Source organism: Lasioglossum baleicum, chromosome 8 (assembly GCF_051020765.1).
Source record: "Lasioglossum baleicum chromosome 8, iyLasBale1, whole genome shotgun sequence".
Taxonomy (NCBI): domain Eukaryota; kingdom Metazoa; phylum Arthropoda; class Insecta; order Hymenoptera; family Halictidae; genus Lasioglossum; species Lasioglossum baleicum.
The window spans coordinates 15,379,823-15,399,061 of NC_134936.1; the positions used below are offsets into that span (position 1 = coordinate 15,379,823).

At 45.0% G+C, this 19,239-nt stretch overlaps 1 protein-coding gene across 8 annotated transcripts in view; it reads right to left on the reverse strand.

The window, feature by feature from the left end:
- The window catches only part of Ca-beta (Calcium channel protein beta subunit), a 96,675-nt gene that overhangs the window by 55,013 nt on the left and 22,423 nt on the right, over positions 1 to 19,239 (reverse strand). For 5 of the 8 annotated variants that reach the window (XR_013009443.1, XM_076428940.1, XM_076428939.1 and 2 more), the window contains exon 3: positions 5,564 to 5,653. The exons of the other annotated variants lie outside the window; for them this stretch is intronic. Coding sequence is in view for 4 of the 5 variants with exons in the window: in XM_076428940.1 (XP_076285055.1) it covers positions 5,564 to 5,653 (90 nt within the window). In the remaining variant the exon portion in view is untranslated. The remainder of the gene's footprint in view (positions 1 to 5,563; positions 5,654 to 19,239) is intronic. 8 annotated transcript variants of the gene reach the window in all.

Genomic DNA, 19,239 nt, shown 5'->3' on the forward strand with positions numbered 1-19,239 from the left:
TTCCAAGCCTGTAATTATTTTTATAATGTTATTCCTGGACCATGCTGTCTCGAGAAATTTTATTTCTCTCAAAGAAGCAGCAGTCTCTTGCAAAGAACATTGATTAACACAGAAATAGTTGAAGGTTCAAGAAGAGAATAAATGTTTTACAATTTTTCTCTGTTGATAGTCCGAGGAATTTTTGTACGTATTCTAAGAACGTAAATATTCTTGGAGCTGGATTTCATTAGCATAATGAATGGCGGTAAACGGCAAGCAAGTAAACTGTAAATACAGTTTCTTGGTAAAGCAGTATCATCCTAAATTGTCCTAAAGATTGCCTAACTTGCGAATTCACGTCGAGGATAATTAACGACTGACGTTGTTCGAGAATGTTTCAAAGAATGAGAGTCTTAATCAGCATAGTAATGAATGGATCAAAACAGGAATAGAATAAATTTTGTGTTCGCAATTTTTCCCTCTGACGAACATCCGAAATTGTCTGAAACGTTAACTATAAATTCTTTCTAATTATAATCGGAGACTGATGCTGTCTCAAGGACTTTCGTAGACTTTAAAAAGTGAGACCTGTTTCGGTGAATGAGAGAACAGGAAGCGGACAAAAATTGCAAATGGAGCGGTCAGGTAGCAATACAGTATCTAGAGAAGGATGAACCTGAAGAAGCGTTTGTTCGAATCGAATGCGTCTAACTAGAGAAAACCGGGGCCGGGCTGCATCACAAAAGTACTCATTATCCCGGGCAACGGAGGATAGAAGTTTTTACCAGAACGGTTCCCATGAAAAATCACTCCGGCTCCTACAATACTGCCCTCTGTGCGGCCAGTCATCCCGATTCAACTGCCAGGAGCCATATGTTCCTGGCCGAATGTGCTAAGAAGTCATTGAAGGAACCGCCGTAATGAGAGACCACCCAATGAGAGAGAGAGAGGTTCGCGGCGATCGCCGTCCGACCGGAAATTCGAATCGAAACTGCTTCGTTATGCGATCCTCTGCCCCGATTTTAACATGCATCTTCTTTTGTGCGTCCTTTTCGCAATTATCCCGCCGTCTCGTGGTCCTGCATGAAACGCAGTGAACTGCACTCGGTTGCCAAAAATTAGAATATTAATTATGCTGTTCTCTATTATTCATTTATCGAATTGTCAATTAATTTCTCGTTGCGGCAGGTCCGTCAGAAAAATTCGTTTAAAAATTCACATCGTATCGAATACAGTGTATTGTCCATTTATTGAATTGTTAATTAAATTCGGAAGGAATGCTTAATTTATGCTGTTCGACGGTTATTAACAGTAGAAATTATTCGCGGATGGAACTTGATATTATATCCCTAATGTAATCAATTGACTGTAATAATTATTCATTTCTCTATTTCATTTCAACATTCATCAGTCGGACTGTAAATTAATTCTGCGGGAAACAATATATGCGAGTTCGATGGTTAGCTGACGACTTTGAAAAACGATGGCAAAATCGCCGGTAGGTGATGTGTTAGGGGTGTAGACGCATTTGCAGGATTGCAACGGTGTTAACAATATAATTTTAGCATTGAGCAGGTACGAACTAGGTGCGCCTAAAGCCGTGTGTTCTAAGTATCTATCCTCGCTGACGGTGTGGATCACCTCCGAAGTACGATGAATTCCTCTCGTGCCTTGTTCCACGGCCCGAGCTTCGGTAACGCAATCCCAGTAACCAATAGCGTTGTGTGTCTTGTCCGAGTGCCCCCACCACCACGGAATCAGTGGGCCACAAGGCCCGAAAATATCCACGAAGCGTAAAACACGGCTTCCTCCTCTCCACGGGGCCCGTCTTGTTGTCTACACGCAACAGTCGCGAGTGTGCGTCGTTCTTGCTCAAACAGAGTGAGAGAGAGAGAGAGAGAGAGAGAGGGGGGGATAACCAGAGAAAGAGAGAAAGAGAAGGAAAACCGAACCGGCGCGGCACCAGGATCGGCGCTTTCTTTGTGCAGCAAAACGTGGCTGTAGCGAGTTTAGGCGAGTTTTAGGCGGACGCTGCGGTCCGATTCACAATGCGGCCACTAATGTCCACTTACTTCTTCCCCCGCGGGGCCCTACACAACTATCGGGCTGTTTTAGTGCTTTACGGCGGCCATAATACCGTCTTCCTTCGACGCCAGGTAGAGAGAAGAAACCCCTACAGCCCCAGAGCACGACGATTCGCTACAATATTACCACGCACAATAATCCCGAGAAACCAACCGAGAATTATAGGGACTTGGCTAGTAACTGTTCTCCAAAACGGCACCGAATTCTACTAGTGAACCGCGGATTATTCCACGGAGATAGGCGAACGGGTTTCGCTCTTTTACCCACACCGACGACAACATGGTCATTATCTTGGCCCTCTTCGTAGTCCGACGATCCTGTCCGTCGACCTGGTCACAACGCGTTTCCCAATTTTAGTTGAAAAATTGTTATTTCTCCGAAACGGATAGACTTTAAAAAAAATTTTTTTTAATAATGCATTTTCATCCAGTTCTGAGCCATGTAACCGATTTCAAGTCTCTAGCTCATCAGGAAGTTAGTTTAAAATCAATTGCAAAATTTGCCACCGAACAGACAAACAAACAAGAAAGCGAGCTAATAAAAACGTGGTAATATCTTCAAGACTTTGTACAAAACAGCTTTAATATTATTAGATTCGTCTCTATCCCATAAATTGTTAAAAGATCGAATGTCGTACGAGAAAACAGGTTCAATTTGATGTGCACAATGCAAAAAAGATTACATTCAATAACAATGAATCTGAGCTGGAAGAAATGTCCAGATTTTTTAGTTAAAATTGCTTCGAGTTCAAAGAGTCGATACACAACGTTAACATTCATTTTGATCTTTTCTAATGCTTTCTGATCCTCAACATTAATTGACATTTCGGTAAATGGACAATTCTCTATCATGTTGGATGCAAGATCGATTTTTATCCTGATTCTTCACACGGACCGTTTTCAAGGACTCGCGCTCCCCCGGGACGATCATAGCTAGCATAACTTGTCGTCCCTCGTCAAAGGCTCGGTTATCTCGAATCGAAGATGCAAAATCGACCCTGGCCTAGCCGGTGATCCGTATTTCCGACCACGTGAATCAACGCGACAGGTACGACCGCGTTATTTTAAGAGATTTCGAGATTTACAACAAAAGGGCCACTGGACCGGACCCTTCGTCCGGGGTGGGCTTAACTTCTCCGGCAAGAACTTAAGAGAAAAATCGGCAGGTCGATTTTTCTCAGCTATAAGGGGGACAGTGAAGCCAACCGCATTTGCATCTGCCACGAAGAGATCACTCGTTTTTCAGAAGGGTCAAGCGAGAGGAGTGCACTTGCCGGCATGGTAGAAACGACTCAGGAGGGTTTCCAGTCATTTGCACTCGGTGGGGATGGTCAAGAGTTAGGTTAGGTTAGGGCCAGGCCTGTGCATCTCGTTCAGAAATAAATACTCCCCAGGTGGACCCTCAATAGAGTTTCACCTGACCCTCTTCAACTGCATAGAGGATGCGTACGCTTTACGCCCTCGGTATAGTTTTAACTTTTGTCCCACCGGTGAAAGGGCCGACGTCCCTTCGCCGGTAAGTTATGTTTGTTCTCCCGTAGAATTCCGCCGTTCTTTTAACTACGTAACTGCTGGAGATCACTTCTCGATTCGCAACGATCTCGCCAAATTTCGCGGAGATGCTCCAGCCGATTCGAGAGGGTTCCAGAAAGATAAAATCAACGTTGGAGAAGCCTGTTACAGTTCCACGACCATATTTCTCTATTTTTAGGACCTGCAGGGTCATTATTTTTTAACACTAAACCTACCAAGCATAGATTATAAGATTGACAAGATTGAGATTATTTTAGAGCTTCTTGTTACTTTTATTATGGTATATGTTCGATTTAAGAAATTTATTCAGTCACTTCCTCCGAAAGGTTCTTTCCAATTTCAACAATTCTACAATAAATAATCTGGGACCGACACTGGTAGGTTTAGTGTTAGTAATCATCTCTTGCTAGATACTAAAATCAGCATTTCAAACATTTTATAATAGCAAGCTCGGAGCATGAGGCCCAAAGAGGGCCAGAATGCTTCCAGTCCCCTAAATCACAGTATCCAGTACGTGTACGAGCAGTTCCGCCAAATGTTTAGAGAAAGGTGACCCAGAAAACGATCGATAATCGAGTTCCGGGCATATACGTTTGAAATTCAATAGGCGTGCGGGTTAGGCGGCCGTGTGTTACGGAACAGGTTTCCTCGGTGGATCTGTCGAAAAGTAAGTGACCATTAACGGTAGAACGGCTGCGTACAAAACTTATCATCCCCGAGGCTTAATAGCTTGGCCGATCTCTCGTTCTGTGCCGATAATAAAATACCAATGAGCCCCAAGACCTGTTTCCACGTCCTCCCCGCTCTCCAGACGTTAATCCGTGGAGAGCGTACGTAGGTGGGCGCACGCACCGTGGTACCTGTCAAAAACTGGCGCTGCAACAATGCCCGAGGTCCAGGGGCCCCTTGGCAGAAGTTAACCGCAACGCAGCAGGCCTACAAGGGCCAGTTCGCCAGCTCGGATGGGCCTTTTGCGTATCGCGAGAGAAATAAGTCACCCACCGGCGTAGCAACACAGAAATTCCCCCGTTCTTTCTATCGAGTAAACACACCCTCCAACGGTTCCCGCACCTTCCACCTCCCAACAATAGATCCAGAACTCTTTGCTATGAAGAACTCGGATGTCGCCTTTCGATGGAACTAACACAGTCTGTAAAAATCACCAGGCTACAAGATGGAAGCCGCAAGACACTTTTAAACAATCAGATTTGGAGGAGCGAAAAAACGAAGGTTCGACGCCATTGCGGAGCAGGTCAACGCTGCCGTAAGGATCTCGGTGAGGACAAAGAGATCCTTTCCCTGATCCTTCCTCCCGCATCAGGATGCTCTCCCCTCGCTTCCAACCCTCGTACACCCGTCATTGCACTAATGCAAGCCGGTGCAACGCCGCTGCAACGAAAGTTCGGCAGCTGTCGAACGCACAAGGCGCGCAGGTCGCCAGGTATAATTGCTGAGCGCGAACATCGCGAATCTCGACTGTCATCATTGTTAACAGCGAAGACAGAGAAGGTGTAGCGAAAGAGAAAATTGGACGCGACCTGGCACACGGCGAAAACGAGAGCGCGACTTCGAATTTACACCTGAAAGGTCGGTATCGCGCCGCTTTCTTTTTCGGACGTTTAGGGACCTCGTTAGGTGCCATTGTCGCGGTTCCCCGAAAAGAATTAAAGTCCGGTGCTATTATTCCGGAGTGTTTCCTTTTGCGTGCTTAGGCTGTGTTATTTTGCGGTTCTACTCGGTTTCGACGCTCGATCCGAGTGCATCCGAAGCGGACAAGTGCCTGAGAGAAGAAGGTCACTGGATCGGGTTTATTTTGTTGAAGCAGGAGAAAATGCGTACGGCTAGAGGAAACGACACAAGTGAGAAGACAGTAGAAGCGTCCAAGTGTAGTGCGATAGAGAAGATCATCGTAGCTTTGCGAAATCCTGTGCGAAAGCGTCGAGTTCTCATGAATTGGATCTACTTACGACGATCGTCGGTCTCGGAGGCACGCACAGATTGACTAATTGCAGTTCGTCGCGACCCTCGTGCAGCGTGGCTCTTCCGTTCGACCTTTCCTGAAAGTCCATTAATTCCTTAATACATCGGGACTATCCTCGCGAGGCAATCTTTGTGATGGGATTAAAACAGAGTGTTGAGTTCGAAGATGGAGCTGCAAGATTACAGATAAGATTATGCCATCGATCATTTCTGTAACGGGGTCCCTTGAAGAAACGCAGTCTGCCAAAAACACTCTCGGAAGCATTCATGATTCTGCCTAACTTCCAGAGCCATGATTTTTATTTCATTTTAAAATTCTACACCTCTCAAAAAACACTTTATACATTTTTTTATTTTCTATTTAATATTTGACATAATCGGAAATGCTACGAGGGCCCGTGCACCGCTCCAAATTCCCAGAAGCAAGATCTCGAAGCCTCTTAATAATGTGCCGAGCTAATGATGATTACAAATAAAGGTGCACGCCCACCGATTCCGAGATCCATCGGGTTCGGGGGATATTCTTTTCAAAGATCAGACCCCACCCAGAATTTCGAAAGTTCGTCTTCCTATTCGCGGGTCAGTTCGACCAAGGAACAAAGAGGCACAGAAAAAAAAGAGGCAAACTTTCGCACAGTTCCTTTTCATCCCCTTTTACAATTCCGAAACGCAGCGGGTAGATCGAAGCAGAGAGAAAAAAAAAAGGAAAAAGATTTAGGGTCAAGCTGCGGAGGGTACTTGCGGATTCCCGAACAGTTGGTACTAATGATCCAACCTGGCGAGGTACATCAACGGTATCCGGTGTCGTGTAACTCGCTAAGTGAAAATACGCGTAGATCCTCGGGAGATACAAGATCAGCCTCGCCCCGCCGGCTTTCTGCCAGAGCCTAGGCCCACCGGGAAACAATAAAAGCATGAACTGGCGCGGACATAATCCTGCAGGACCCGCAGCCTCCGGCAATCTCTTACCGGCTGTGCCCGAAACCGTACAAACATTCCTGCACATTATTATTTGATAAGATTAATTATCTAAAATGAAGCAGAAATATTATATGTAGATTCTGTTGAACTGATAATCCTATTACTGTGCCGTGATCTCACCAAATACGAAATAATTATATAGGCAGGAAGTTATTTGTACAAAATCTGTCTATCTGTTTGTACAAAAGGAAATAACTTGAACAGAACACGTGTTTACTTTTTGACGAAGTTTCGCAAGAAGAACGGGAAGCGATGGGAGCATTTATATATGTAAACAGCGTTATTAGAAGGTGTCGCGTATTCCAGCAGATTCTAAAGGAAGAAGAAAATGTGAAACCAGTTGGGGTTTTTACGAACCCAGAGCATGACGGGCCCCACGACCTTGCAGAGAAGGCGTCGGCGCAGTTTTTCGGGGGTGTGCAGCGTGTCTAATCCTAATGCCAGGACCTCGCCGCGTATGCTCCTGGGACAAAGGATCCGTAGCTCGAAGGATCTATCCTCCGCCATTTATTTCCCGAAGCCTCGTCTCGGCCAGGCATTGCACCTTTATTTATTTACGATCGCAGCGTTTCGTAAATCCTACTCTCGGAGAGCTCTCCCATCCTCCTTCACCCTCCAAGGTTTATTCTAGCCCCTTTGTTTTCTTGTCTGTTCTTTTTCTATAATTGCTGGTCAGGCTGTTCGACTGGTTGATTCGTTTCGATCCTGGCAGGGAGACCGGAAGAATTCGCATGTCATCCTTTCCGCAAGAGGAAAGGATCCTGTTTCTTTGAACATTTCGGGCTGCACGTAAATTCTGGAAAATTTATTTCTCTTTGCTCTCGAAGGAGCTAGAGTTTCCCATGCAGAGAGATTATGCCATCGACACGTTGGAAACGGGCTAGAAGCTAAATGAAGAATAGGCTGGGAGGAAGAGAGAGACGGAGCGGGTGTGGGTGAGAGGAAGACAGTGGGACGAGCAGAGCAAGTGAGAATATATACCTGCTGGTGGATATTAAAGCGAACATCATACCCTCGTCACTTTTACTGGCCCTCTCTCTATCTCTCTCTCTCTCTTGCTCTCTCGCTCTCTCGTTCTTCTTACCTTCAGACGTTCTCCCCTTATCCTTTTCTAGCTCTCTCTCGACCCTGTCTCTCTTTCTCTCTCTCTGTTGTTCGTTCTTACTGTAGCCAGCAAGTTAAACACATCGAGAAGAGGATGCTGCACAACTGCAAAGTCAAATCCAACGTTCTGGCCCCCTCCAACAGGCGACCCAACCTAAGCCGATGTTCCCCCGTGCACTTATGCTGCATTCCAGGCTTAGACGGCCGTTCCTACTCTCCATTTTCATCGTTCTCGCTTTAGAGGCCCGTCGTTAGCCCTAAAAGCAACCCGTGCCCGGAGCTCTTGTTATATGTATGTATGTATACGCTAGCTCGATACGAAAGCTCACCTGCTCGATGAGAAGAACTCGGCCGTTGTGGTTCGTCGATCGAGATATACCCGCGCGGAAAAACACCGAGAGAAATTCGAAAAATCAACGCCTCCCCCGGGGGCGTGTTTTGCAACTAAATTTAGAACGGCAAGATCGACTTCCTGCTTGTTAGCGCATCCCCAGGCTTCGATATTTCATCGGCCGGTGAAAAAGAGGCCGGTATTAATAACCGCGGAGGAAATAATATATTTCCAAAGGCCTCCGCGCATTATAATTACAGTCACACGCTGGATACACGGGCTGCAACATTTCGAAACCAGTTTCCCAACGACCAGTCTCCAATTCGAGAGCGCTGAAACTCAACACCCCGATCAAATAAAACACTGACGAATATTTGTAATTGGAAACTTGTTTTGTTAATCCCGCCGCGGAGATAGAGCAAGTGACACCTGTAAATCTTCCCCAACCCGCCTCTATACTATGACTTCTTTGACAGCCGTAATCCGAAGACAAAGCGAATTTTCGTGCGCTCGTTTTTAACCCATTGCCCTACGATTTATTTTACGGTCTCAAGAACTCTTTTAGTATGCCTACATGTTCTCCGATAACTATACGTTAATAAAACTAAAACAGAGAATTTCATCTCGGTTTAAAGGAGATTAATAACTACACTGCGGATCTTTATGCATTTATGGCTTCCAAGAATTAAAAAAAAAAAATACCAGGAAATATAATTCCACAGAATTTAGTACGATTTTTATTTATTTCGAATCTACAACGGCTACTACCACTGAAAATAAGATTTTATTTAATTCTTTACCTATATATATATATATATATATATATATATATATATATATATATATATATAGAATGTATATATATAGAATAGAATATATATATATATAGAAAAGTTGAAAATTGCATAAAGATCCGCAGTCTATTAATAACATACATGTTTATTACAGTCTCTGTTCAGAATCTTCATCACGAGTATGACACGATATTGTAGGACAAGGGGTTAAGAATGCTCGTCGATTTCATGAATGAAAAGTGAAACGAAACGGCAGTTTCTATACGTAAAAACGAAGCTTGAAGCTCACTGAATGGTAATGGAGCACGATTGATTATTTTCAATCTAGCTGGGAGACGCGGAAGTGAAGCGAGTAATTGGGAAAAGTCAAATTCGAACAGTTTCTTTGTGCCGACATAAATGAGAACGTCTGAGAACATTATACTCGGAGCGATGCCAGCAATTACGGTCGCGACGGGGGCCGGGTACGAGCGAAGGGGTTACTGGGTACGGAGGCACGCGGTTTCATCTCTGATTGCGCCGGCAATCAGCGTAATGAGGTGGACGTGCGTGCCGACACTCGGTGGCTGCGCTTCGTCGCCGAGGAAACGCATGATCGCGGAGAATGCTTCCGCCCCGGGCTGACGCGCCGATGACGAGCTGATGGGGTGTAACGAGCCGATTCCGTGATGAGGGATCGATCTCGAGGAGCAATCGCGGCAACCGGGTTAAGTGAATCCCGGTGAAAGGGACTTTTCGACAGACAGGCTGCCATCTTCTTCCTATCAGGTGCACAAATAAGTTCGGTACCTTTTGAACACACTTCTGATCTTTATTTATAAAAAAAAGGAATTGATTGAACGGATTTTCATTCAATAATTGCTCGTCCTGCACTTTTTTGGCATTCCACTGCGTTCTCCATCACTGAGATCAAAATTTCCACTACGGAATACTTTGGAACCACTTCTTGCATGTTTTAAAGGTTACAGCTTTTCACCTAACGCGGAACGAATCATTTTCGTAACCTCAGCAGCAATTTTCTTTGACTCAAATGAAAAATGAATACAGTATCGAATTGTGCTGTTTCTGAAACGCCGTTCTTTACTCGCTAATATATTAATTTATAGTCTTATAATGAGAATTTCTGCAAACCTGTTAAATACAGAAAGGTTTTAAATAATCTATACATTTTCGTTGACTACATAAGAGTTAAATCACACTGTAAATGCACCGTTTCTTCAACTACCTCGTCATTGGTGGGGGGATCGACAGGAAGATCAAAGGAGCCACGAGGATTTCGAAAACTCGCAACATGTGGCCATCGAAGCGGAAACTGATCTCCACCCCCGCCCTTCGGGGCGCAAAACGCATCCCCATGCTTCTCGCTCCTCTTTATGCCTCGTGCGTGTTACGTTTGCAGCGAACGCTCGTGCCTAAACGATCCATACCTTCGAATGTTTTCTTTTCAACTTCTTGCAAGGCGCACCGAAGGATTCGGGTGGCGAATTTGGGGGATCGTTGTGGACCGAAGTCACGCAACAATCATCTCCGCCTCGGTACGTGACGCGCCACCCTTGCCGGCAGATTATCGTGCAGCCGCGTAAACTGCACTTCTTCGGCAGGATATTATTATGCAAGTGGACTGCGACTGTCGAGCGGCAACGTGACTGCGCAACAGTGGATCGAAACGAAAATCATTTAGCCGACCGGTCGCATGTCGAAAGCTATTTTATATACGCGTTTATTGCTCTCCCCGTGGATACTGCTATGTAAATCGGTAGTCTACTTTGTCGCCTTAATGGCCACCTGCTCGGGACATAAACAAGCCGTGGTCGAAGTCTCCGAGTAATTCGATTATTAAGCTTTGCATATGAAAGATCCGATTTCATGCTGCTTGAACTCTCCTGGCTCTAATTGATGAATGAAAAAGAGAACTAAGTGGCGGTAAGCGTGCATGAATACGAAGCTTGACGTTCGCGGAGTTTCTTAGAAAAACTGGCAGAGTAGAAAATCGAACAATCGACGAATACTAAATTGTAACGCCAAACGGATGGTGTACATTAACAAAAACCTGGTCAATGACAGTTTCATGGGCACTAATCTAATGGCTACTTGGCTCGAAAACCAGCAGGCGAGACCATAGTTGCAAAACGAGCAGGATAATCCGATTAGGCTACTCTCCACGTTAATATTAATGCCAGTTCGATTAGCCGCTTTTCATTCTTTTCACGTCGATGTTTGCTATTTTCATCGGACTACGAGTCGGTTCGGGATTACAAGTCGAGTCTCGCGCAAGTCGAGAAAAACAGCAATGGACGCCGGTATGCGAGTATACCAAGACCGAAATTTATAAACGTCGATCGGGTTTAACGCTCCGTGAATACCGGCGGCCGATCGTTTAAGGAGGAAAGCCGCCGCCGCCACCGCCGCGCGCCAGTTCGTTAAAAACTAGTTCTGAGAGCCGACCGCTAGGAGCAACGATTTTCTTGCAACACGATGTTTCCTGATAACGCAACCCAGGACTCATTCAAACGCCCTGATCGAACGCATGTATTTCATTTGGCTAGTCCTCTAATTACGCGTCTCGGAGCCGAAACTCCTACGCAAGCTCGGCCATGCTTGACGTTTTCACGCGGAAAAAACCGGAGAAGCTTGCCCCTCGGCGAACTAGTTTCCAGGATAATAAAATACGAATCGATTTTCATCCGCGTTACACCGAACAACCCGTGATTTTCCCTTGCGCGCGAGCTCTGCGGGGATAGTTGCCAATATCGGACCACTTAGGTAGTTCTGCGTGATTTAGCATCCAGGAAATCGAAAATCTGTGTGATACAAAATCCGGGAGATTTCGTTAATATACAGGAAAATGGAATTGAGCGATTTCTTCAGAACTATGTTATGAATTTGTAAGACTGATTGTCCACTGTTTGTACATTTGGTAAAAGTTGCTCCAGCTCTAAATAAACAAGAGCACATTGCTATGAAAAACCGGTTGTAGAGGCTGTAGATGCGACAATAATTGCTATACGTTGCGCGTGCAAGAAGTAATAACGAATTACTTTACGATTTAGGTGGTCGGAACGCATTTGGCTACTTTCCCCTAATAAAATCGGAATCGATGTTCATTCGCCAAGCATAACTTACGATTTTCCCTTGTGTCCGAGAGTTGTAGGGGAAAGTTGCCAATATCGTACCGCTTGCGAAATTTTCTGCAATTTATTATCGAAGAAATGGAGAATCAGTAACGCAAAAATATATTAATGTACAATGTTATGTCCAATAAATTGTTCTAACGGTGTCTAGACATACGAGTTGCTAGACGCTGCATATGATAAATAATAACAATACTAATTTACGATGTCCACAGTCGAGTCTCGCTAATAAAATCCGAATCGATTTAGATCTAGCACGCGTAACTCAAACTTTTCCCTTGTCTTCGGGGTCTGTAATTAGTAGATGGCGGCGATAAAGCTCAATCATTTTTCCCCAGGATTGGAATATCGCGATTAAATTTCTTGTCGGTTTGGTAAAACACGAAATTCTGGCCTCCGTTACGTGTTAGCTGTCCAGCGATGTCGAGGAAGGCGGGCAGGCAGGCAGACAGACAGGCAAGGAAGAAAACGAGAAAGAAGAGGCGCGAGAGAACAGTTTGCCACGTTAGCGCCGCAATGAAAGCGCGAGGCAGCCTCGCGCCTGCAACTGCAATCGGAGCCGATCGGTGTGCACGCTCGAATGCGCCCGCGTCCACCGCTGATCTTAATTACAATCGCAAATGAGACGGCGAGCGGATAATTGCGGCGCATGTCGCAAGTCGCTACAATGTCGTCCGGCGGGTGTCCCGGTCTTATTGGTGTGCGAACATGACCGCGTACCCGACGCCCAGCACACGTTTATGCACCCGAGAGGTGCATTATAGACCGCGCGCCGTTTGATCGATCCGCGCGCGCCCCCCGTGTTACAACCGATGCATTTCTGCTACCGGGCTTCCGGTTCAATCCGACCGAGAGCGACTCTCTTTAATAATTCAGACTTTATTTGCCCCGCCGCCTGTAATTGCTTTCTGTAATTGGATTCGTAATCCTCGGAAATAATTGCACAGATGTTATTACGCGTACAAATAATTTCGGTGCATTTTCAGCATTATTTTGACCTTTATTTATAAAAAAACCAATACACGTTACGTTTCGAACTAATCACCATTGCTTTCTACACACTTCTCCCAGCTTTCGGGTAGCTGGCGAATCCTGTTTCTATAAAAAGATGGTGGTTTTGATTGAATAAACTCTTTCACGTTTTACAGCTTACAGCATGTTCACCTAACGTAGCATTTTTCTTTGACTAATGTAAAAAGAATACAGCGTCGAATTCTGCTGATTCTTAAGCGCCATGGTGCACGGTATTGTTTTTCTCAGGCTATGGGATTTCATACTTTCATGTTGAAATTGCAGAAAATATGAATATGAAAAATTTTCATGTTATAAACTCTTCGCTTTGAAATTTCATTGGAGCGATAGCAGCGAAGTCGCCCAGCATCGAGGAAGAAAAATCGTGAGACTTGTCGGGCGTTGGATATAATTATTGGTTTATCCCGGTTTTCGCTGCAACTTTCCGCTGGCGTACACACGTACGCTGCTTTATTAACTGTGCTGGCCGGGTTGTGCATTGTAGCGACTGCAGTCGATCGATAGTTCGGCAATGCGTTTCCGTTGACACCCTTCTACGGAATACGGTTGCACCCGCGTGTAAATAATGTTTATATTTAGCCGGTTCTCCACGCGACACCACTTTCGACCCTCTTTTCCTTCGAAACCACTGATCCTCGATCTTCAGAGACTCGTTTCCGAGTTTCGATTACACCATCGTTTAAAACGATTACGCGAAAATTGCTCGTAATTAATTGGTGACCGAGTCCCAACGACCGCGAGCTCTTAAATCCCGTTCCTTTGATCGCTCGAGAGACTTTCGCCTTGTTTTTTCCGCGGATTTCGCTGATTAAACACGTGTAAATCGCTCGACCGTCCCGTTTTATATCGCTCGTTGCGATAGCCGCGTTAATAATCCGTTTGTTCGTGAATTTATGCGTTCGACGAGTATGCAAATCACCCAGGGCTTTCGTTTTTACGCGTTATCGGACGATTGCGCTCTCGAGAGTCGATACCGCTGCTCGATATTTCGTTGGAACAGCTGTTCCGTGGACAGGATCGATCGATCGGCGTTTCCGCCGATATCCTTGCCAATCGACTTTTTTCTAAAACGTAACGCGTCGTTATCCGAGCGGATGGCTTTTTCTCTGCGGGGCAGCTTAATTGCTCTCTATCCGTCTGATAATCTCAGTTACAATTATTGACGTTTCGGGTCGCGGCGTTGCTCTGCGCGGCAGATACCGGCTCATTACTCTAGCTAGACTTTATCTTATCTACCTTGTAAAGCTGCTACACGATAGACGGGGAAATAGCGGCCCCGTTTCTCATTTGCACCGCGGGCGAAATTGACGCGAGGCGAACGACGAGCTCGATCATTTTCCTCTGTAATGTTCGGCCGATGGGCCTGGCTCCAGACTACTGAGATTTTTGAAGGAACCATCTGGAAATCGATACTTTTCGATACCTACCGTATTCATTATTGTTTCGATACTTGCGTATGCTCGACTCTAGTTCGAATAGCATCGATACGTTTATTGTCAATCAGATGTCAATACCAAGCATTGAAATTTTTTATATACTACCGTCCAAAAGTTAGGAATCATGGCGTAAAATCGGAGAAGCAGGATGTTTTTAAGGCAAACTTAATGCCTTTAGAGCAACCATGGAAGATTTATTTAACAAGGAAGATTAAGATTAACCGGATCCTGATTATAAACAAATGTGTGTTTAAATATAATTATATTATGGAGGGAAATCAATTTTCAAAAATAATAAATTTATTCCGATTCTGATTTATTTGGAAGCGATTCCAAACTTTTGGCCGGTAGTGTATGTTTGGTAAATCTCCAGGGAATTTAGGACTAGAGTTACCAAAAAATGTGCAAGGCTGAAGTTTCTTATTTGAAATTTATTTATAACTATTATAAAATTCTAAACAAAATGTTATTAGAAATAAATTCTTTAAACTCAATTCTTTGATCCTACATCTTCGATAGAAGACTATTGATTAAACATTTCCTATTTTGTTAAAGACAAAATAATAAGGTTCAAAACATGTTAAACATAACATGAACTTCACATTGGTGAGTGTCGCCACAGTCGCCACATATGTTTCAAATATTTATAATAATTACTGGGGAATCGAATTGCTCGAAACTTATGAGAAAGATTAGTAGGATAACGTGACGTCACGCATTCCCCTCGCGCAGAGAGTCGCCAGAGGAGAATCGAGCCACATTCAGTGGTAGAGGGGGAAGCATTTAGCGGGGAATACACAACCCTGCATCGGTACCTACGCTCAGACGTCCCGGAATGTCGGCGTGTATAAAATGATACAACACGCATATGTATGCCGGTCGATCAAAAACCGACTATGTCGGGGCCCACGATTTCCGGGAATAAGAGAACACGAAGGTCTCAGCAGCCGGTCCCTACTCCAAGGCCCCGAATACCCGCGGCCCGGGGTGTAATGAGTATAATCAAAACGATTTAGTAGAAAAGCAGCCGCGAGCTATACGGTGAACCGTATACGCGCCGGCCTCGTGCAGTTCAATTTGAATTTCGACGGGACTCTTACCCGAGCCATAATATTCGCCGGTCACGAAGACGCCACCTGATGGACGACCAAATTGCTGGTCTCTCGGTCTACGATCTGGCCCCCGTTGCCTATTCGTCCCGCAGAAAATCTGCACTATTGTTGCCCCCGACGTTCTCTCCTAGCTTCCTCGAGAGGGAGAAGAAAGATTATTTTTTGTGTGACGCTACACATCTTCGCAGCAAACGCCGAAAGCTCGCAGATGTCTGCCGGTGTGTCTGCGGATGGATCTCTTTTTGCCTAGCAGATTGTAGAAACTACACCGCATAGGAACCGATGGCGAATAGACACTCCTCGTTAACCCGGTGTGAATAGCGTCTGCCACCCGAACCGAGACGTGACTTATCTAGCCACCTCCTGTTCACCTGGACACCTCTGCAAATTGCCGGTCTAGGCTTCGGGGACCTCGGTTTTTTTCAGAAATTTACAACTTATAAAATCGTATGTGTACAGACACAGTTCGATATTCTTTGTCAGAGATAATTGTTGTACTGGTAAACGAATCTGCACTGATCTGAGTGCTGCAGCTATGGACTATAGATTATGCAGTTACATCTTAGGTCGATGACTCCCGAGCACACTGCGATCTGATCTTCTATTTGCACATGTGCGATAAGGCTGATCAATTGTCCTATATTATGGAGCAATTGAACTTTCGAACTGTACTCCAGAAGCTCCTACGCTTCCCCGTAAAATATATAGTAGTATGTTTTATATAAAATAAAAACAGCAGCTTTATCGTCGGTTTCTCTAAACTTCTGCTCTGTTTAACCCCTTGCCGTACGACTTATTTTACGGTTTCAGTGATGAAAACTTTGTAGTTCGTAATTTCCTAAAAAAGGAGAAAATTTATATTGTATGCGTACATGTTCTCCGTTAACTATACACTAAAAAAAACCAAAATAGAAAATTTCATTTTAAAGAAAATTAATAATATAGAGTCTATTCTGAATCTTCATCACGAGCCTGACACGATATTCTAAGGCAACGGGTTAAATTCAAGAGTTCATACTCTTTTTACGAACTTTAGAATAAGAGCTGAGCGAAGAAATACTTTTGGCTGTAACTGTACAGGAGTATAGTCGAAACCATGGGACCCGAAATTACAGGCGACCATTGCTCACGGTCGGACGAGAATCCCTCGCAAGGAAAAACCGTGGATCCTCCAATAATTTCAATCCCGGCGGCTTTTGACTCTGGACCAGGTATAGACTACCTAGAGAAACAAAGAGAATGGGTGGTCGATGGAGAGAGAGAGAGACAGATAGAGAGAGGTAGATAGAAAGAGAAAGCGACAGGGCCACATCGGAAGATGGAATTATCTTCTGGTCCACTGGTACCAACGTATATATTGGGAGGTAGTCGATTTATGTAGCTGCACGGCCAGGTATTATGGTGGATGAACTTCGAAACTGGTGGCCTGTCCAGGAAGTCGAGTTTAGAAGCTGAATTTGTACCATGATACAGCTGTAGCTTACAATGTTCAAGTTTTACAGCAATGCCTAAGATGGCTACTGGCGTTGACGCTATAATAGCGAAGCTTTTCGAGCAAAATTCTACTTTGTTGTTACACGATATACACACTTTAAATCAGAATAACTTTTTTTACAAATGGACCAAACGACTTCAATTTCCCTGTAAGGCTAGAAAAATTAGTTTAGTAAATGACTGGTCTAATAACAATAGTGAAAAGTGATTTTTACAACTATTTTAGCTGGGCCAATAACGAAAATTTCAAAAATGTGTTTCGGAAACTCGTGAAAATTTCATTGAAATTGGCTAATTGGTTTAAATGGCAGTAGTATAGGCCGACAAATCATGAAAAATTGTAATTTTCACCACGTTTGTTCGTTCCTGTATGTAGAAAACGGATATTACCGCGCAAGGAACGGAGAGTGAAAAAGAAGAGAAAGTTGAAACCGGGCAGGGTCAATTTTCTCAGCTCGAAATTCGCGGTTGCTCGGGCGCCAGCGATCATGCAGTTCATGAAACGGTGTGTTTATCCTCGGCAGACCGTGCGGCAGACAGTCCGGGGGATAAATATACTGTGAAAGCATCCTCGCCGTTATTATGTAACTTTCCACCCCTTTCTCTTGGATCCCTTATTTTTAGAGGCGCAGGTAAGCGGCCCGATTACTGTCTTTAGCGGGTATCCTGATCCTCCTCGATGGGCCACGAAGAATCTGTTCTGTTTCGTTTGTGCAGCCACGTTCAGGAAAACTGAATAGCTGTCGGATGGAAATTAGTAGCAGAGTTCCGGGACTACCGACGAATCTCGCGAAAGATTTCAGAGGTTGCTACGATGGAGTCTGCGGCAGCTGAAGGACTATTGGGGCGTGATCCAACGGGGTTGCATCGGTATAATAAACTGTGGAAGGGGTGATCAACAGCGGGCACGCGCCACTGGCTCGGAAGAGCAACCCTTCATCGGGTTATCCTCGGCTTTCCAGCCCACGAACGATAATCTCGACCCCCTTGGGCGAGAGACGGTTCTCTCTCTCTCTCTATCTTCCTCTTCGTTGGCTATTTGTTACGTGCCAGGCTGCTGAACCCTTGGACGATGCTACTGTCACGTGACAAAACGCCTCGCCGTGATTTTCCTAGCCAGGGCCACGTTATTTAAAGAAGCTCGATGAGAGAAAAAGCCTCGCAGACAATCACACGATTGTGGATTGATCGATCATTCCGTCGAGGATCGCGACTGAAGGAATGTTTTTATTGGGATGGCTAGGCAGACTCTTACGTAACCTGGATAAAAAAAACATCCTTTACTAAAAATCCTCCAAAATCAGAACATCAGAGAAATCACAATATTCGGGCACGGATTTCCAATGTAAACGGTCCCGTTCGCCACGGTTTCCAGGCTTGACTTCCGGTCCGTCGATAACGAGGCTCCTTTTCCTGCTAGCTCGCGTGGAGGTTCTCCGAGGCAATAAAGTTTCGCGTTCCCGGCTCGCGAGGAACGAGCCGCAAACGACGTGTTCCCCGTGGCACGTGTTCCACGAAACTGCCTTGTGCTGCCACGTTGTTCACGCAACTCTCGCCGACACCTGGCCGTGTCTGTCGGCTGGGCCAGAAACGCGGAATAATCCTGGCCCCGCTTGTATTTCCGCCTATTAATTTGGCTAAGGCGATTCCGTCTCCTCTTTCCCCTCGGTTTTTTCTCCATCATCACGAACGAGGTAACTCGAGCGCTAAAACGGGGTCCCGGGGAGCAAGAAGTCCCTTACGCTCTCTAAGTACTTAATAAGGTCCGACAACCGCGTCCCCGAAGCCACTTTAACCGTGTGCTCCCCTTCGGGATTAAGATTCCCGACATGCCGGAAGAACCGACGCCGGGAAACGCCGATGATCATTTCCTAAATTATTCTCCCCTTCCCCCTTATCTCTTTTCATATACATATTATCTCTCTCTTTTAGTTTAGACCTTGCTTCAAATTATTCTCAATACCATGAAATTGTGAGATTGAAAAAATTTATTTCAGAAAAATTCTAAGCACCGTCTCTTGATGTCCCCAGGAATCATCGAAGGACGACAAGACTGCGTTTAGTAATTCGGTAAATCCAAGAATAAACTTTCTCGTTGCAACATCGTGTCGCTGGTACAATATCACGAGCTGCTAATTAAACAGGGAATGCAAGAGCAGCGAGACGGCCAAAGTTAATCTCGCAGCGAATGCCATTCCCAGAACAAAAATACCATAATTAAAAAGCTCGGTAGAGGAGAATGCGCCGT